Genomic DNA, 21,667 nt, shown 5'->3' with positions numbered 1-21,667 from the left:
TAGGAAGACTGGAGAGAGATATTGGCAGAACGAAAGCTGTGAGTCATGCCTGAGTAGTTTATTTGGTAAAAGCATTGTCCACAAAGGGAAAGGTATCTTATTGATGTACCAATCTAGCACACAGTTTTAATCTGTCAGGAAATTCTATTGTACAGAATTATTCATTTCTGTTGTCATTCACTTATGTTAAGGCAATAATACAATCACAATTGCATGGATTATTATGGATAATACTGTTACAGCCTTATAATGTAAGTGATACTTGAAACATTATATTTATTGATATTTACTGTTTTCTGGTTTGGTGAGAGATCTGTCAATAGAAATATTTATCACACTGCTAATTCAAAAACTAATTTTTTTGTAAAGTTATGTTTCTTCTTTTTAGTATCTGAAGGCTTGAGGAAGAATATAATATAGTTAAATGGTGAACTATATGTGGCACATTAAGTAAATATTTTGTAACAAGCATGTTATTTTCAATTTTACACTAGTAGTTGGTATTTCACTTAAATATTAGTAGCTATTCTCTTTTGGCATGTGGGTTTACAAGTCACACTACCAAGCGTGAATTTTTTTAAATCAATAGTAAAAAATGTGTAGAAAATGAGGACATCAGGGAGCAAAGGAGTAAAATGCAATACAAAAATACATAGAAATGGTATTTATAAAATAAAGAATGTATATTCATGAATTTATATAACAATATAAACACATACAGTATAAAATACAAATGTACACAACTAACTACATCAGATTTATCTAATAAATAAATTAAAATGAACATTTAGATCACAGTATACTATATATAACATCTTATATTTTCTGCTAAGAATAATGTTTATACTGTAACACATATTAAACACAGACTGTAACATTTCCATGGACTGATAATCTATGACATTTAGGTTTCTAAATTGGATAGTTTTCATTTCCAGTTGCTCTTCTACAATTTTTTTCCCACTTGTTGTTAGAGTTTACTGATAAACATGTTTAGCTGCAGTGAGTAGTTTCATTCTAATATTTGATGTTATTCTGAATTATTTCCTGCTTTCTAAAACTTCTTTCACAGAATGTTTTCTTAAGTTTATTGGTGAGCATCGTAAACTTTACTCATTTACTCAGGCCCTTGTTATTGTCAGTTTTGTTCCAGAAAAATATTTGTATGCTTTCGCTCATTTTGAATACCATGACACAAGACATGCTTCGTAATATACAGAGTAAATAGGCAGTCATGGAGGTAAGCAAAGATATGTGCTGTGTTTTTTTATATTATGCATCGTTTAAGGAGATAACACTAGATATACTGTAAATTTAATACTCTGTAATTGTCTGTCCCATGTTACAGGAGGAACTTACGTTGGCTTGGTTTAACGAAGTATTTTGAAACAGGGTAGACACTACAAAAAACTATTACAATTGTCGGTTCTTTTGACTAGATTTCAACAGTAGCTACTTTCACGATAGTGTTACGTTGATTGGAGACAATGCAGTTTGTAATAGATACCTCGCTTTGCCAAAAGCTCGGAATGTTTTCCAATTTCCGCTATTTTTCCGTTGCTGATGACGCATATAAGATCTGCGTCTTGAATTGTTGACAATCGATGTGCGATGGTAATGCAAGTTCGACCCTCTTTTGCCTTATCCAGAGCTTCTTGCACGATCTAAAAGAATGAAAAAAGAAATAAAAAATGAAGAAAATTAGAGCTTAACGTTCTATCAACAACAGATCATTAGAGAGAGAGAGAGAGAGAGACAGAGAGAGAGAGAGCATTAGGCAAGGATGAGGAAGGAAAAAGTTTAGTGTTAGTTATGACCCATTTTGCACTCGTTTCAATTTCTGAGCGCTTATTTATTTTTGACTGTATCCTTAGAAAGAAAGTTAGATTGACTCCTATCGTAATCTCTCTGCAACAGTCTAAAACAGATAGGGCTCAATATTGTTGATTTTGAAGTACGAGGGCCGTTCAGAAAGTAACCTCCGGTTGATTTAAAAAAATACACCAAGTTAAATAAAAATATTTTAATATATACATCTTACAACTACATCTTTGCACTATTTTTCTACATAGTCTCCATAGCGATTGAGGCACTTATCGTATCTCTTCACAAGCTTTGAAATTCCTTCTGCATAAAAATCGCCCGCTTGTGCCTGGAGCCAGCCTGTGACCGCATCTTTGAGCTCTTCGTCGTCATCAAACCGCTGTGACCCGAGCCATTTCTTCAAATGCATGAAGAGGTGATAATCACTTGGCGCCAGGTCTGGGCTGTAAGGTGGATGATTGATAACGTCCCACTTGAAGGACTCAAGAAGGGCCGTTGTTCTGCGAGCAGAGTGAGGACGGGCGTTATCGTGCAAAAAAACGATACCGGAAGTCAGCATACCACGGCGTTTGTTCTGTATAGCCCGTCGTAACTTTTTTATTGTTTCACAGTACACGTCTTGATTAATGGTCGTACCACGTTCCATGAATTCAACCAACAACACCCCTTTGGCATCCCAAAACACCGTTGCCATCAGTTTTCTGGCAGAAAAATCTTGCGAGGCTTTTCTTGGTTTGGTAGGCGAATTTGAATGTGCCCACATCTTTGATTGTTCTTTTGTCTCAGGGTTCACGTACTTAATCCAGGTTTCGTCACCGGTCACGATTCTGTTTAACAATGGTTCTCCTTCGTCCTCATAACGTGACAGAAAGTCTAATACAGAGGCCATTCTTTGAGTTTTGTGGTGGTCGGTAAGAATTTTGGGCACCCATCGTGCACAGAACTTACGGTAACCCAATCTTGCTGTCACTATCTCGTACAAGAGAGTCTTAGAAATCTGTGGAAAACCAGTAGACAACTCCGATATTGAGAAACGTCGATTTTCACGAACTTTTGCATCAACTGTCTGAACGAGTTCGTCAGTCACCAATGATGGTCTACCACTCCTCTCTTCATCATGAAAGTTTTCTCGTCCACTTTTAAATAAACGCACCCATTCACGGACAACTCCTTCACTCATAACTCTTGGTCCGTACACGGCACAAAGCTCACGACGAATAGCTGCTGCAGAATATCCTTTGGCTGTAAAAAACCTTATGACAGCACGCACTTCACATTTGGCGGAGTTTTCTATTGCAGCACACATTTCAAACTGCCACAAAAACTAAACTAGCGCAGGCTTGATGCCGACTGACCTGTTGAGTGCGTGAACGCACAGATGGCGTCGCTACTCCCCCCACAACCCGCACTGTGACCGATCGGAGGTTACTTTCTGAACCGCCCTCGTATATAGTGAAAATTTTTGGAAGCACTGAAGTAGTCCGAATAGCTGCTTTGGTAACTGTAGAAGGATATTACTACTATCTTTGAAGGGGGAAATAGTCACGCTTATTTACAAAGGAGGAATAGGTGAGGTCCTCAAAATTTTAGTTCGAGCTGGGTGTGGAAAACGTTCTGTAAAAATATATAATGAATAGTCAAAATTAACGCACTCGATAGTAGCCTACAGAATCTGCAGTTGAAGAAACTCAAATATACAGGCCGTATGGTAACTAATAACGAAAATTGACATGGTAAAAGCTTACGATAATAGAAACAAAATTGTTCCAGTAGACACGGATCTCCAAACAGGATATCTACTAAATAATAGCGAAATAGTAAATATGTGGTTACGAAGCGCTCTTGACATAAGTATCAAATATCGTCGTAGTTAGTACAAACGTACATATTTGAAATGTAAATTTCGATTAAGTCTCCATCTTGTTGGGCTCAAATTTCACCTGCGGTACGTGTTTGAGGAATGTGTTAGATGAATGATGGGGCACCAGCACATTTTGGTGCTAATGTAACACGACATCTGCTGGAACAGTGTTGCATCTTGTCAAAGTAGACTGTGGGTGAAATTTGAGCTCAGCGGCGACTTGTAGGAAAATTTACATTTGAAATAAATTCGTACTAACAAGAAGAAGGCCTCAGTCACGACTAACCGACTCGGTCCTTATTTGACGTGTTGCTTGTGTAAACCTAAAATGGAAGAATACGACATTTTGCATTAGTACAACACCCCCCCCCCCACCCGCCCCCCCCCCCCGCCCCCCCCCCTCCGCCCCCCGCCACCAGTACGGTTTTGTCATAACTGTCCCTAAAATTCATCGCACACAGTTTGCGGGATCGATTCATAACTGAAAACTGAGCATTTTTCATCATGATGCACAGGGGTCCTAAAATGCATATTTTCCTAGAAATCGAAGAAAGAATCTTTTACGACTGCCTCTCATGTACCTATAAGGTAAACGCTGCTCAACAAAAGGGTTGCTGGTGTTGCGACCAACGCATCTGACTGCTGACGAGAACCTGCCTTCTGTTCCCAAAACGTATTCTGTAATTTTTTTGTGTTTTTTTCATATTAAAAGTGTTAGGAATAAGTAAGTAAATGAATAAGGAATAATAACAAGAAATGCAAATATATTTGTCAAACAACTTGGATTAGTAAAGTGTTAAAATTTTAATCCTGGTAGCTTTGAAATGGCTCTATCCCTCTGTTACATGTCCTCACTTTCCTCTGAACAGGTATGTGGATGATACTTTTCATAGAAACATTCGGAAGAAATATACACGCTGTACCAAGAACATCTTGCGAATGCTACATCGCACACATCGTTCCTTTCGAAGATTCGGCAGAAAACAGAATCGTTATACATTTAAAAATATTTGTTTTTGGGGAAGCTATTTCGTTGTATCCTGCGCACTGTGATAATATCACTTCGCTGTAAATAAGTATCGAGCGGTCGGCTGTGTGTGGTCCTCCCTTGTGACGAGTTTGCAGCGGTACTACTTCGAAATGTTTTCATATAGCTATGCTTAAAATATTAGTTTTTTATAAATCCAAGTCGTCTGAGATATTTATTTGTCTACTTCATTGTTATTCCTTATTGAATTGCTTACCTTACCACTCCTCCGATTTGTGACAATTTTGACATGAAAAAAAACTCTGCAAAATGCATTTGACAATCGAACACAAACAAGTACTCGTATTTTGCTCCCCGGCCAGATGTCGCTGTCGCTACGCCAACGGCGTTTTCGGTAAGCAGCATTTGCCTTATGTGGTTGACAAGCGCCAGCCGTAAAACTTTTTTCCCTCGATTTATGGACCGATAACCTAGCTGTTTGGTCTCTTCCCCCACACCAAGCAACCAACCTCGATTTATAGAAAAATACGCGTATTGTGGACCCAATATGTGATTACGAAAGGTGCTCAGTTTTCAATTACGTATCAATCCCGTCAGTTTTTAGCCAATCTTTGGGGTTGTTTCCGCAAAACGGGAAGAGGGGGTGTGAAGCCAAAATATCTTAGTCTTTCGTTTCAGGTTGTACATAAACGACCTGCTAAATATGAGTCCAACCGGTTGGCCGTTTTTGAGGCCTTCCCTGGTACGTGTGAGAACAGAAAGAAAGCCAATAGCCGGCGTGTCGACTCGCCGCGCTGTCTAGCGCAGCTATACGCGTCTGCGTGTGCACACAGACAACGCTGCTAGCTGTTAGTCACGGTGAAGCTGTACCATTACGGATAGAGTGTTAAGCACGCTTCGTTAGCTCCGTAGTCTTTGTCACATGGGTTTACAGAATCAATTCATCGAAAAACTTTGATTTTTACGTTACATATAGCTTTGTACGTCAGCCTCATGGTTAGGTGCCCATCATTTTCTAATAGACATTGTTGTGATATTCTCCTTTAAGTAAGTCGCTGTAGAACATGATGACATATAAAGCTATAAGAAACGTGAAAAGCAATTTTTTTTAGTGATTAGTTTCCGTAAAATCGTTTGAGAAAGACAGCAGGGCGTATGCCTCGATTCTGTCATTGCAGCGCGTCCCCGATCGGGGTGCCGAAATCGGGCAAACGATGGCTTGTTCATTCCGGGTGCCATTGTGTGCTGGCTCATTAGGTAACAAGACGACATTTCCTGCGCTGTGCTCTCACCCCCCCCCCCCCCTCCCTTCGCCACCGCAGAGAGCACGCCTTCTTTCTGTTCACACACCCTGACAGTATTTCGTAAGTGCCGGCAATAATAATACCTCGGAAACTGTTCGTTTGTGTACCTGCGTTTGCTGGAACGTTTTTGCTTCTGTTGACGTTTATTTTCACTTGTGCCAGTTTTCGGTATTGAGTATCAAACATATCTTTGGTTTGTATACTAGTTTTCGACTGACGGGTCCCTGTCTAAACGTCGAACATCCTCAGTCAAGAGGAGTTGATCCTGATGTACAAACGTAAAGCATTCATGTAAGTTCTTTGACGATGGTATTGTGTCAATGTAACGTGTCAGGGAATTTCATCAGTAAAAAGAGACTAAACAGATAATTATATTTAATTTATCCCGCAGTATGGAATATTTTCATTACTCTCGAATGAATAGAATACAGCCCAGAAAAGCAACACTATCTGTATTGTTATAAATAGAAACCTCCACTCTCTTAAAGTGAAAATCCGGATTCTAAGAAAAATGCGTATCTTTTAACGCAAAACATTCAAAAAGGGAGATTTGTTCAGCAAAGTAATGGAGGACTAAGCGCTGGTAATTTCCACGAGAGACAGTAAAACGAAGAAACTGATGAGGGTTAAACTGGAGTGGAAGACACAATTATTATGTTAAGGAAATTAAATTGAGTTGGGAGGACACGGATGTATGAAAACTGCGTCCTATGACATTTGTGCCCATACGAAAATCTGAAATATATGCCCAGTTTTCTTAGAAACTGCCCACTCGCTAAGTTATGGCCAGCTTGCACCCTACGAGTTCTCGTCCACTGGAAACGCTCTGTATGGCCACACCTGTGAAGGTGTATCACACTGTCCAATACACTTCGACGACGCGATGCAAACGAGCAGCAACTTAAACATCATGTTGCCAGAAGAAGAGCGCCACCAATGGATCGACATAACGCTCTACGATACGTCCTCTTACATGCACATGTTGCAGTGGTTCTATTTGTTTCATCATTTATATCCCGCCTTTGCTTCTTCGGGGATGCACACTCTGTCCCAATATCACAATGCATTTTCAACTAATTTTTTTAAAATCTAAATCTACATCTACATCTACATGACTACTCTGCAATTCACATTTAAGTGCTTGGCAGAGGGTTCATCGAACCACAATCATACTATCTCTCTACCATTTCACTCCCGAACAGCGCGCGGGAAAAACGAACACCTAAACCTTTCTGTTCGAGCTCTGATTTCTCTTATTTTAATTTGATGATCATTCCTACCTATGTAGGTTGGGCTAAACAAAATATTTTCGCATTCGGAAGAGAAAGTTGGTGACTGAAATTTTGTAAATAGATCTCGCCGCGACGAAAAACGTCTTTGCCTTAATGACTTCCATCCCAACTCGCGTATCATATCTGCCACACTCTCCCCCCTATTACGTGATAACACAAAACGAGCTGCCCTTTATTGCACCCTTTCGATGTCCTCCGTCAATCCCACCTGGTAAGGATCCCACACCGCGCAGCAATTTTCTAACAGAGGACGAACGAGTGTAGTGTAAGCTGTCTCTTTAGTGGACTTGTTGCATCTTCTAAGTGTCCTGCCAATGAAACGCAACCTTTGGCTCACCTTCCCCACAATATTATCTATGTGGTCTTTCCAACTGAAGTTGTTCGTAATTTTAACACCCAGGTACTTAGTTGAATTGACAGCCTTGAGAATTGTGCTATTTATCGAGTAATCGAATTCCAACAGATTTCTTTTGGAACTCATGTGGATCACCTCACACTTTTCATTATTTAGCGTCAACTGCCACCTGCCACACCATACAGCAATCTTTTCTAAATCGCTTTGCAACTGATACTGGTCTTCGGATGACCTTACTAGACGGTAAATTACAGCATCATCTGCGAACAACCTAAGAGAACTGCACAGATTGTCATCCAGGTCATTTATATAGATCAGGAACTGCAGAGGTCCCAGGACGCTTCCCTGGGGAACACCTGATATCACATCAGTTTTACTCGATGATTTGCCGTCTGTTACTACGAACTGCGACCTTCCTGACAGGAAATCACGAATCAGTCGCACAACTGAGACGATACCCCATAGGCCCGCAGCTTGATTAGAAGTCACTTGTGAGGAACGGCATCAAAAGCTTTCCGGAAATCTAGAAATACGGAATCAACTTGAGATCCCCTGTCGATAGCGGCCATTACTTCGTGCGAATAAAGAGCTAGCTGCGTTGCATAAGAACGATGTTTTCTGAAACCATGCTGATTACCTATCAATAGATCGTTCCCTTCGAGGTGATTTATAATGTTTGAATACAGTATATGCTCCAAAACCCTATTGCAAACCGACGTCAATAATACAGGTCTGTAGTTAGATGGATTACTCCTACTACCCTTCTTAAACACTGGTGCGACCTGCGCAATTTTCCAATCTGTAGGTACAGATCTATCGGCGAGCGAGCGGTTGTATATGATTGCTAAGTAGGGAATTATTGTATCAGCGTAATCTGAAAGGAACCTAATCGGTATACAATCTGGACCTGAAGACTTGCCCGTATAAAGCGATTTGAGTTGCTTCGCAACCCCTAAGGTATCTACTTCTAAGAGACTCATGCTAGTAGCTGTTCGTGTTTCAAATTCTGGAATATTCCATTCGTCTTCCATGGTGAAAGAATTTCGGAAAACTGCGTTCAATAACTCCGCTTTAGCGGCACAGTCGTCGGTAACAGTACCATCGGCACTGCGCAGCGAGGGTATTGACTGCGTCTTGCCGCTTGTGTACTTTACATACAACCAGAATTTCTTCAGATTTTCTACCAAATTTTGAGACAATGTTTCGTTGTGGAACCTATTAAAGGCATCTCGCATTGAAGTCCGTGCCAAATTTCGCGCGTCTGTAAATTTTAACCAATCTTCGGAATTTCGCGTTCTTCTGAACTTCGCATGCTTCTTCTGTTGCCTCTGCAACAGCGTTCAGGCCTGTTTTGTGTACCACGGGGGATCAGTTTCATCTTATCAATTTAGGAGGTATGAATCTCTCAATTGCTGTTGCTACTATATCTTTGAATTTGAGTCACATCTCGTCTACATTTGCATAGTCAGTTCGGAAGGAATGGAGATTGTCTCTTAGGAAAGCTTCTAGTGACACTTTATCCGCTTTTTTAAATAAAATTATTTTGCGTTTGTTTCTGGTGGATTTGGAAGAAACGGTATTGAGCCTAGCTACAACGACCTTGTGATCACTAATCCCTGTATCAGTCATGATGCTCTCTATCAGCTCTGGATTGTTTGTGGCTAAGAGGTCAAGTGTGTTTCCGCAACCATTTACAATTCGCGTGGATTCGTGGACTAACTGCTCGAAATAATTTTCGGAGAAAACATTTAGGACAATCTCGGAAGATGTTTTCTGCCTACCACCGGTTTTCAACAAGTATTTTTGCCAACATATCGAGGGAAGGTTGAAGTCCCCACCAACTATAACCGTATGAGTGGGGTATTTATTTGTTACGAGACTCAAATTTTCTCTGAACTGTTCAGCAACTATATCATCGGAGTCTGGGGGTCGGTAGAAGGAGCCAATTATTAACTTAGTTTGGCTGTTAAGTATAACCTCCACCCATACCAATTTGCACGGAGTATCTACTTCGACTTCAATACAAGATAAACCACTACCGACAGACACAAACATTCCACCACCAATTCTGCCTAATCTATCTTTCCTGAACACCGTCTGAGACTTCGTAAAAATTTCTGCAGAACTTATTTCAGGCTTTAGCCAGCTTTCTGTACCTATAACGATTTCAGCTTCTGTGCTTTCTATTAGCGCTTGAAGCTCAGGAACTTTCCCAGCACAACTACAACAATTTACAACTACAATTCCGACTGTTCCTTGATCCAAGCACGTCCTGTATTTGCCATGCACCCTTTGAGATTGCAGCCCACCCCGTACTTTCCCGAGGCCTTCTAACCTAAAAAACCGCCCAGTCCACACCACACAGCCTCCGCTACCCGTGTAGCTGCCAGCTGAGTGTAGTGAACTCCTGACCCGAAACCCCACCACCCTATGGCGCAAGTCAAGGAATCTGCAGCCAACACGGTCGCAAAACCGTCTGAGCCTCTGATTCAGACCCTCCACCCGGCTCTGCACCAAAGGTCCGCAGTCGGTTCTGTCAACGATGCTGCAGATGGTGAGCTCTGCTTCATCTCGTAAGCAAGACCGGCAGCCTTCACCAAATCAGATAGCCGCTGAAATCCAGAGAGAATTTCCTCAGATCCAAAGCGACACACGTCATTAGTGCCGACATGTGCCACCACCTGCAGCTGACTGCACCCTGTGCTCTTCATGGCATCCGGAAGGACCCTTTCCACATCAGGAATGACTCCACCTGAATGCACACGGAGTGCACACTGGATTTCTTCCCCTCTTTAGCCGCCATATCTCTAAGGGGCCCCATTACGCGCCTAACATTGGAGCTCCCAACTACCAATAAGCGCACTCTCTGTGATTGCCCTAACCTTGAAGGCTTAGAATCATCCTCTGAAACAGGGCAGGCAGCTGCATCTGGCTCAGCCAGAGACAGTGCCTGAAACCTGTTTGTCAGACGCACCGGGGAGGCTTTCTGATCAGCTTCCGGGGACTTCTTTCGCTGCCTGCCACGCCTTGGAACGACCTCCCAATCAACCACAGGCGAGGGCTCAGCCCCACTGCGGGCAGCAACCGGGGCAACCACAGCGGCAGACCGATCTGGGGACCGACGGGACGAGGTTGACATTTCCGTGATACCCAAGTCCGGCTCCCCACAGTGGTGCCCATTGGCAACAGCCTCAAGCTGCGCGACCGAAGTCAGCGCCGCTTGCAGCTGTGGGCGAAGGGATGCCAACTCAGCCCTCGTCCGAACACAGCAATCGCAGTCCCTGTCCATTCTAATCGATGTTGAACAACAGTTACTGAAAGACGAGTCCGTGCCTAGATAACGCAAGGGAAACACGCAAGGAATGTAGTAACTAACCTGTACAAATGCCTAACGACTGCGCTACAATCTGCCTGAATTTACGATTACAGTAGCTAAAACTCGAAATTACACCTCCTATACGAAACTCACACGCAATTTAAGTAAGAATCTACGAAGTAAACACTAAAGCGCGATGCTACAACTCTCAAATACTATAATACGCCCGAAATTTATGAATTAAACAATGCAAGTACCCAAAAACACGCAAAGAAATTAAGAATTAAACTATGTAACAAATAAGTAAGCTAGGGGTATACGACTTGCTGCTGCAGCTGCTTATCCAACGGCGGCAGGGAGCACACTGTCACGTAAGTCACTCTGTCCTTTTAAAGCAATCTAACTTAACAATTATTTTATGACACTCATATGCCTTCCACTTGACAATAACGTCAATGATAAGTAGAATTATGTAGAATTATCATTATTATGAAGTTAATTGTTTCCATGTTTTAAGGTACGTGTAGAGAACCACGCATCGAATGCTAGGAGTGGTGGGAGAATCTATTTACAGGTTATGTCACCTATATAAATGCATACTCCTTGTCTTTCAGTTAGTATGACAACGCATCTTATTTATGGACACTTAATATGCATTTGCTGATAACGGGTACTGACCATATGCCTTTGAATATTTATTTTGTCAAGAGCAAACGGTTGTTTGGAATTTGGTTTTTATGTTTTCCATCGTAGTTTCTGAATATCGTGTCATAAGTAAAATTTTTTTATTGCCTCTGACAGAACTAAAATAAATTATGATGACTTCCAGTTGAAAAAAAAAAAAATCGAGCATCTCAGCTGTACAACACGGAGAGAACTCTGCTCTTCTACCTGCCGAGCAAATTGCGTAGTTCGAACACGGGGATTAATGGATCTTTCTTCGACATTTCTGGGCGCAAATTTCACTGGGCACAATTTACAAGAAACCAAAGAATACGTAACCAGCTGAATGGATAGTAAATAGACTAAAATGGTTCTTTGCTGGTTTTCAGGACATAAAAAAATATAGACAACGGCAGAAGTCGGTAGAGAACGTTAGAAAACATATAGGATCGACACTGAGTCATAGAACTGAGGGCCGTACTGCGTGGAAGAGTCTAAAGGAGAACCTTGTGCAGCAGTGGATGCAAAATGGTGCAATAGCTCTGACATTTTGTACAAATAATGCAACGTATATCATAAAACTATGCAGAAAAATAATTAACCTATCTCGAGAAGCAAAATAAAATAAACACTGACCTTTTCGCTCTCTGTATCCAGTGCTGAAGTAGCTTCATCCAGTAACAGGACACGTGGGTTTCGAACCAACGCCCTCGCGATCGCCACGCGCTGCTTTTGGCCTCCACTGAGTTGAGTTCCTTTCTCACCCATACGTGTGTCGTAACCCTGAAAGTAAATAAGTTAAAGTTTCTTTCAAAAGACCCAAACTATTTCTGAACTAATGTATTATAGTGAATACTGACTAATGCAACTACCTGTGGTAACGCTGATATAAATTTATGGATGTTCGCTTTCTTCGCCACTTCTATGATTTCGTCCATGGGAACGTTCCGGCTGTTATCCCCATAAGCAATGTTTTCAGCGATGGTTCTGTCGAAGAGAACGGGTTCTTGCTGTACGAGACCCAACTGAGACCTCAGAGCCGACATCGTAACTTTGGATACGTCCCGTCCGTCAAGGTCCTGGAAGACATACCATGCATGTGGATTAGTTTATTTTCAGTCTCCAACGCCAGCTTTTGTTCATAATTCACCACCTGTGTATGCGTGAAACTAGAAACTCTGTTTTAATTCTGTAGAAGTTAATGATATTTATATAAAAAGGTGCAAATAAATTATCTTTTGTTCCAGCATTCTGACAGCACTGGGCAGGTGATGATGTTTGTGATGGCCAGTTTCAATCTTGCTGTTCTTTTGAATTTCTCATCGAACACTCAGTTCGCTGCTGGCTTCTTATACACGTCAGCCTGTGTAGAGGGTGCATAATGAAGCCTACTTGACAGCTATAACTAGATGGGAAAAGTATTTGAGTTTGGTCTGAAAATACTAATTTCTTCTCAGTCTCCATTCGTGTCGTGCAGGAGTTGCGTTCCATATACGATTTGGCAACGCTTTCTTTTCAAGACGACCGTTGTGAACTATGTTAGTAGGAGGAAAAAAGAAAGGAAAAAAAAGAGCTTCTTGCTCGTGTTTGTATGAGGCGTCTTAACAGATGGACACTACTGCTATATTGGGGCCCAAAATATCTGCCAGTTCTTTGTCAGACGTTAAGCTCCTAAAAGTTTAACTTTATGCGGGGTGTTATTAAGAAAACGTTAAGTCGTCGATTTTTAACGTTTTGTACTTTATAAGAATCTTGCTGTTTCACTTTCTTGTACGACAGCAACGTCCCTGAAATAAAAGTGCGGTCTGGTAAATAACATAACTTAAGTGATTATGAAATATGTATCCTGTTACTTGACAGACTAAAAGAGATACATTGGGCACTGGATGACCCAAACAGCTATCAGTGAACAAAATCAATAAATATGTTTCTATATAATCTGCTCAAGTACACATGGGGATTTATTAAACCAAGTTCATTTCCTCAGCAAAATGTTTTCGAGTATTTGCTGAACCAACTCACAGTTGCAAAATGTAGTTGGACTGCCACATTACTCCCAGGATCATCTTGTGAGCTATGGGGCGAAGAATCGAAATTTTATCTATTGAACCACAAATTTATCTGCAGTTGATACATAGTGCGCTGTGTATGTACCGATACTGGACAATATTCACGTTCAGCAACTGATTATTTCCTTGCTGCCGCTCTTCATTTCCAGCGTAATTATCATCTATTATTAAACAGCTTATCGATTTCACATTCGAGTTCTATATTTTCTTTGCTTTTATTCAGAAAAGCTATGTTGTCTGGAAATATTCATGTAGAACCCCATTTCATTTTTATCCCTACTCTGAAATGGTCTCTGTCACCACAGTCTCGGCGTCAGTGCAGAGTTGCAGTTACTACATGCTGTAACCTAACTTACACCCTTTTCAGTCAGAGTTACTGTGTCGTAATTACCCAGACAAATTAATACCACTTCGACCTTGCAGATATTGATCTTGTCCGTATTTAACCTGCCTTTTCCCACTTTAAAGTAAAAAGGAATTTTTATACATCCAAAACTAGCAAGAATATGTCATTAGTCTTCGTCGTTCTTGATAGATGCTTAGCAGAATTACTTATGTGGTACAATCTAAGTCAAAACTCATTGTTGTCCAATGCCTCTTCGGTTTTTACTTCTACTTGCTCAACCAGAAATATGTAAGCGTGAAATGTCATTCTGATCATGGAGCAGCTTTTTCAATAATGCAATGATAAATATATGACGAATATTTAATTGCGCATGGCTTATTGAGTTACAAGTGTTGAGTTAGCAGTCGGGCTATCCCCACACTATAGGACCATTTACTGTTTTCGCATTACAATCCCACAGCTCTCCAATGAGGCCTGTGAAAGGTGCACCCGTTCGTCCGCCTACAGCACATCATGCCAATCCATCATTACTGAATTGTGTCATAACTGTTTGTGGAATATTTCACAGTCACGAGGGGCTTGACCGACTTTCTGGATGGACTGTTCTCAATCCTGGATTGTCATGATGTGAGATTTACGCTTTCGGTTACGGCTCTCGCCGCTACCCGTCTCCCCGTCCTATATCTTCGTGAGCTGAGGAATATTTAATGGATACGACTCCTTCCATTGATCAGCCAGGACTCTCGCAATCACACAATAATAGGTCTTTCCATATATTTATAAACAATGCATTGCAACGCTTACGTTGAAACTGAACTGTCAGTACTTGCAACAAGCGTCGATCCTGTGCAGATGTTTCTGAATTTCCCTACCATATATCAGTGTTGCACTTTCTCTACATACAACAGCCTCATCTGCCAACTGCCTCATGGATCTTCCGACGTTATCCATTTTTTCCTCACAAAAACTCAGTTTAGTTGGGGCAACAGTGGTCTAAGATCACGGTTGTTTTGTCTCCCTGCACAAATCCACTTGTCGATTCGTATGTACTGTGAAAAATAATGTTCCTATAATACTCCCTTGAGGTACACCGAAATTACTTGTACGAGTGAAGTTCTCCTTTAAGAATGAAATGTGCAATTTTTTTCTTTGTTATTGCTCTCTCTTACCCCATGGGCGCTAGGTTGAGCTAACAGCGGAGCGATACTCTGCTCTTCAACCAAAATACAATCTAAGAAAAAAACAAAAAAACAAATACACTACTGGCCATTAAAATTGCTACACTAAGAAGAAATGTAGATGATAAACGGGTATTCATTGGACAAATATATTATACTAGAACTGACATGTGATTACATTTTCACGCAATTTGGGTGCATAGATCCTGAGAAATCATTACCCAGAACAACCACCTCTGGCCGTAATAACGGCCTTGATACGCCTGGGCATTGAGTCAAACAGAGCTTGGATGGTGTGTACATGTACAGCTGCCCATGCAGCTTCAACACGATACCACAGTTCGTTAAGAGTAGTGACTGGCATGTTGTGACGAGCCAGTTGCTTGGCCACCATTGACCAGACGTTTTCAGTTGGTGAGAGATCTGGAGAATGTGCTGGCCAGAAAGGCTCGTACACGGCCTGCAACATGCGGTCGTGCGTTATCCTGCTGAAATGTAGGGTTTGGCAGGGATCGAATGAAGGGTAGAGCCACGGGTCGTAACACGTTATATATAGGGTATGAGAAGGTGGGTAAAAGACATGAACTGGTGAAAGATTCTTGTAGAGGAGTGCATGGACAAACATAAAGCTGGTATTATACATCGTATGCCCGTATTTTGTTCATTAGGCGACATATAGGAAAACAGCCACCCCACTTTCAGAGTTTGATATCACCTAAATTCATATATATCTGGAAAAGTTTTAGCTGCTACCTTCCCGTCAATGAACTCCAGCTACTTGCGCAGAACGTCGGGCCTTGGACCTTTCGCTGCCTGTCTGTACTCACCACTGTCCCGGAGGCGGGATCGTAGAACCTCTCCAGCAGCTGAATGCAGGTGGATTTGCCGCAGCCAGAGGGCCCCACCAGCGCCACCGTCTGGCCGGGCCTCACAACGAGGTCCAGCCCCTTCAGCACCAACGTCCCTGGTCGCGTCGGGTAGCAGAATTTGATGTCCGAGTACGATACGTGGCCTGTAGCTGCCTGTAGAAAGTATAGAACAAAAAGTAAACAGGACTGTATTTGAGAAAATCTTTTCCGTACATTCACTTCGAGTCTCTCATACATTCGAGAAGCACGTTTGGCATAGGTATGCCTGTTATAAAAACCTTTTGGAGATGCTTGTTATCTATTAGAAGGGAGGAAGATTACGATTTAGCGTCCCTCCGATGAAGCAGTCAATAGGGACGAACTACAAGCTCGGGCTGAGGAAGGAAATTGTCCGTGCACTTTTAAAGAAACCATTCTGGCATTTGCCTAAAGCGATATAAGGAAATCACGGAAAACCTAAACCTGGATGGCCGGATGGTAGTTGTAAGCACCATCCTCAAGAATATGAGACCAGCGCCTTACCACTGCATCACGTCGCTCAGTACATTTTTGTAAAGGAACTAAATATTTATCACTATAAATTCATAAATTCATTTGTCTTTATCACAATATATAAATAATGATTATATGCCTGATTCCACTTATTGAAAAACGATCTGTAGATTTACGAAAAATAGAGGGGAAACGGTTATCATTAAAGGAAACCACATTAGTGGAAGCACAAGATATAACAAATAGTTTTTAAACACTGTCAGCTGTACTCTCTTCTATTATACTTACGTTGTAATTGCGTGCCCCATTTGTCGCGTTTGTAAGCTGTTACTGGTGGCGCATAGGGACGCACAGCGGTTGGTCTAGTGGCCGCTGTCTACCATTCCAGCAGTGCATTGGTCCCATTTTGAACGCCTTAACGTTTTCTATTTGCAATGCACGCTTATTGACTACATCTCACAACCTGCTTCGTGATACCAGTTGCATTAGGGGTACATTATGTTTTCCTTATTTTGAAATATTTAAGAAAAACTGTTTTGTTGCCTCTTCAAATTTCACCTTTTTGAGTTTACTCGTACTTTTCGTTGATCTGAAAATGTTTATGCAATAACGGAAACCGGTTATCTAACTCTTTATTCGTACTGCGGTCTAGATGCCTCAGTTTATAGTAAACTATCACTGACTGCGGTGCCTCTTTAATTACGTCTGATAAATATTTAATTTCACTGCCAGTAGGACCAGTCCTTAAACTTTGAAGACAATCGACCTGAACAGAGCTGAGTAGTAGGATAAACCTAGCGCGTAAACTGACCATTAGACTCATTAGGCCTTGGACGGGTCTTCCCATGTATTGGCCAGTTTACACGTCAAATGTAGAGTTAGTACCCAGCTAAGATCTAAGAAAGAGTCCACTCGTTTGCGCATCATGCATCACAAACTTTTTTTTTTTTTTTTTACACCGTGCCAGCCAACGAAAAATTTCCTGAAAGAGATTGAAGCAATTTTTACCTGAGACTTTTGCACGTTCGTAGCAAATGTTGGAGTTTATTCTATATTTGTTAAAGCTCATTTGCTCTGTTCTTTACAAAATGTGAGTTATAATGCTCATATAACAGGCGAGTAGATGGCATTTTTCTGGCAAAAATATCTTTATTCATCTATTACAGTATGGTTTTCTCAGACAATGATTTTTAGGTGAACCAAACAGTGAACAAAATCTTAGCTCACCTCATTTCCATGACATATGACGTTTACTAGTAGCTACTGATGTCTAGTGGCCAACTTCAGAACAGCACAAATTTCTCGTTTTTCCTGGATTTGAGATTAGCGCTGTAGCTCATACTTTTTACTTGCTCCGCTATCTTTGTTTCTTATTTTACGACTATACAATTCAGAGAACTGTAACTTTTGTTGGTGGTAACTGTTGGTATACCTTTAACATTACATTTTGTGTGGCGGAAGTCATTACACCGAGAGATTTTCAGTGTTAAACAAGATAACCAAGTGCTTTCAGTCTGTAGCCACTGGCAAGTAAGGATCGAGTCATCTCTTCTCGGCCACAGAATTGTGGAATCTACCTGTTGATGATCTGACCAGTGCGATGCTGTATAAGCCACTGTATGAGTTTGCAAGTGCTAAAAAGTCAGTAGCCTTCAACAGTGACAATGAGAGTGATGTGCTGGCACCGCATAATGTGGGTTGGATGTGGACAATGTGAAAAAAAAATCTTCAGCACAATTAATGCAGAAGATAGAATGACTTCGAAGGAGTTTAGAGTAGCCATCATTGTGATGATTCAAGGACCTCAGTGAGTTCGCCAACAGCAGGAACAAATGAAGCTCTGCATATCAGCTGTTACAGACCATACGTTCCACAAGGTAGTAAAGGAAGCCACACATATACCTGTGAAAGGAATACTTAGAAAGTGTGCTTGCATGATACAGTGAGACACTCCATCGTATCAAACAAAGAAGCCAGACATGTGGTGCTGGACTCAGGATGAGCAATAATAAGAACTTTCATATGTGGTCTCACTGTGAAATCACAGAAAAAAATGCTCTACAACACTTTTGCAGAAAACACTTGCAGTTCTTTTCATTTGACACGTACTTTATTGTACTCGGGTTAAGAAAAAATCATTCTATCGTAGATTTCACTGCTGGTAGGGTTATGTGAAACATAAGAAGGTTTGTGTTGAAAAAAGAAAAAAAAAAGTCTTAAACATGGTTGCGAAACAGCAACTGTGTAAATCTGACAACCAGTTGCAAAACAACCGTTTATTAACCCTTGACCTAGGTTTCGATATTTCTAAAAATATCTTCATCATGTGATGTAACAAGGCCCACACCTTCTGAAGAAGATATTTTTAGAAATATCGAAACCTAGGTCAAGGGATAATAAACCGTCGTTTTGCAACTAGTTGGCTGATTTTTATCAACCCCTTCAGAAAAAAACAACTTTCAACGTAGACAAGGCTTATGAACTTCCAGATGGTGTCATTATGTGTTCCAGCTTACCCATCCATCGTCTGACGCTCCGTCCGGATCTGCGATCTTCGGTTGCCGGTTCACCAAGTACACGATTTTAGATGCACCAGTGAGTCCTTTCCTGAAGTTCGGTGCGAATGACAGCGCACCGGCGATCATCATAGAACCAAGGATTAATGATTCCACAACTCTGGAAAACGAAAGGGAGTTAGGTTATAATTATCCATGAATAGCGACTCTGATCTTTAATAGAGCGAACAGTGGTGTGCTAGACATCTCAGTGTTTGGTTCGTAGCAAAATCTGTACTTGCGTAAATCAAAGGCCTCCGTAGAGTTTCTGCATGTATATTACAGCTAATCTCAGGAACTATAATTCTGATACAGTTTTCACTAATAGATAGACTGATTCACGAGGAATGTCTGTGTACATAATTTATAAATATTTCGTGCTAAATCGTGAACAATGATGAATTAAAGTCCCCTATTGCCGTGGAAACGATGCCACTGCCATCTAGCACTGAATGCCAGAACTCGTTGGAATCACCCATACATGTTGTGAAGTTCCCCCGCCACGTTTTTATTTATTTATTTATTTGTTTGATCTATGTGAAGGCTAATCTGAGAAACTGATACAGGTATTTTGATACAGTTTTCACTTGAATTACCATTATGCCAGCAAGTCATTTGCTCATAGATGTGGCCGAGCGGTTCTAGGCGCTTTTTTTGCTCACAGATACTTCGTGCGAAGCCGCTGGTTATACTTGAAACAGGAGATGGGTACAACTGAATCACTACACGGGTTGGTCAGAAACAGTTTACAAAACTTGTAAGGGTGTTGCAGAGTAGATTGTGCTGAGAAATAACTGCACAGAAAAACATTCTATACGTCGCACCGGTTCCGATGTAATTAGTATTGATGTTAGCCAAACAGGTGGTAATGTGCGCAAATTCAAGCTCGTGCACGCGCTGAGCTGCAATAATGCACAGACAGACATCTGTGGGTCCGTGAGTTGCCACTTAATCAAAAAACCAGTTAAAATTTGACTTTTATGGAAGTGATAAATTTAAGCTAGGCGAGCCAAAGCTTAGTTTGGCTAATGGGAATGCTAATTAACTCGGATACGGCATAACGTATCGAATTTTTTCCGTAACAATTATTTCTCAGCACAGCCTACTCTGTTGCAACCTTAAAAGCTTTTCAGAGTGTCTCTGACCAACCTTTATAGGTCTGCTTGGCGAAATATGGCATCAGAAAGTCAGGAGGCTACTTCGGTACACTATTTGATTGAGTACTTCATGACGAGAATTGAGTCAGCAAATGGAGATAACCTACGTTTCTAGATTGGCGCACTAGTCATAAAAAAATGATGGATTTTCGTGAAACTGGTACACGGAGATATTAAATCATAAAAACGACGTGCACGGTCTGTAATTTAGCCCTCAGCATAAACAGATTGAATGTATTGTGCATAAGTAAGCAGAAAGACTCGTTATTGTTCGATTACTTCACTGAGACTCAACCGCTTCCAACAATAACAACCGGAAAATGTGTAAACTGTTCATTTGGAGCGGTATACAGTGAAACAACCACATAAAATTAGTCGCAAGAAATGCATAATCTAGAATGAGATTCTCGGAAGAACCATAAGGAAATGTAATTCACCCACGAGACAGACAGCCTAAAAAACCGTTGTTCGGCCAATTCCTGAGTACTGTTCGTCAGGCTAATTAAAAGAGGAAGCAGAAATAAACCTAAGAATAGCGGTGCTTTTCGTCACTGCTCCGTTAAGTAAGCCTTGTAGCGTTAAGTAGATACTATCAAACTCCTGTGGTAGACGCTAAAAGAAAGAAGAGCGTGACGGACAGGTTTACAGGTTTACCATTAACATTTCGAGAGGTAAACCAAGCAACAATCGCACCGTCCTCCCAGATAAAGGACCATAAGGTGGAAAATAAGAAATTCGAGATCCTTCGGAGGCTTATATATTAAATTGCTTGGGATCTGACATTTAAGATTCAATATTTCAATATTCTCGTGACAAATTCTGTTCGCAGGTAGCGTCCACAGTGCTCCGCCCTCCACGGTGATAGCCAATCGCTTTAAGGTCTCTGTCTCACACAAAAATCACATAATTCAGAAATTCACGTACGGTATATAGTGTTTCTAACAATGTCAGAAATTTGTTCTTAATTTAGGTTAGGGCCAGTTTTAGATAAATTTTCCTGAAACGGGTGAATGTTCCCGTCTGAGATATAGTTTAAAACGTATTACGCCATATCTCCAAAGCTACGGAACTGACTAAAATACTTTTTTCGGTGACTAAAGAGAGACCTCGCTGGGCAACGGATCCTTCAAAATTTTCGTATTGAATTGCTTGACTAAGAGTATGAAACGTACTTGTACTGGTTACGATGTACGAGAGGAATTCAAAAAACGAGTCACTCTCTATTATTGCTGGCCAGGTAACTTTTATTGAGCGCTAACACGGATACATGATACTATTTTTCAATAGAATCACCAAGGCTCTGTAAACAACGACGCCCGGGTTCCAGGATTCGATTCCCGGCGGGGTCAGGGATTTTGTCTGCCTCGTGATGACTGGGTGTTGTGTGCTGTCTTTAGG

At 41.1% G+C, this 21,667-nt stretch overlaps 1 protein-coding gene across 3 annotated transcripts in view; it reads right to left on the bottom strand.

Annotated features, from left to right (window-relative positions):
* Nucleotides 1-722: 722 nt before the first annotated feature.
* Nucleotides 723-21,667, bottom strand: part of LOC126174877 (ATP-dependent translocase ABCB1-like) — a 263,560-nt gene continuing 242,615 nt past the window's right edge. For all 3 annotated transcript variants that reach the window (XM_049921293.1, XM_049921290.1, XM_049921292.1), the window contains 5 exons: nucleotides 19,074-19,233; nucleotides 16,024-16,218; nucleotides 12,476-12,682; nucleotides 12,240-12,386; nucleotides 723-1,664 (listed from right to left, as the gene is read on the bottom strand). In XM_049921293.1, the coding sequence (XP_049777250.1) occupies nucleotides 1,470-1,664; nucleotides 12,240-12,386; nucleotides 12,476-12,682; nucleotides 16,024-16,218; nucleotides 19,074-19,233 (904 nt within the window). In that variant the 3' untranslated portion in view covers nucleotides 723-1,469. The remainder of the gene's footprint in view (nucleotides 1,665-12,239; nucleotides 12,387-12,475; nucleotides 12,683-16,023; nucleotides 16,219-19,073; nucleotides 19,234-21,667) is intronic.

The sequence above is a fragment of the Schistocerca cancellata genome, chromosome 3 (assembly GCF_023864275.1).
Source record: "Schistocerca cancellata isolate TAMUIC-IGC-003103 chromosome 3, iqSchCanc2.1, whole genome shotgun sequence".
In the NCBI taxonomy this organism is placed as follows: Eukaryota; Metazoa; Arthropoda; class Insecta; order Orthoptera; family Acrididae; genus Schistocerca; species Schistocerca cancellata.
Note: the sequence above shows the minus strand (reverse complement) of the source record. Positions and strands in the feature narration are given on the sequence as shown.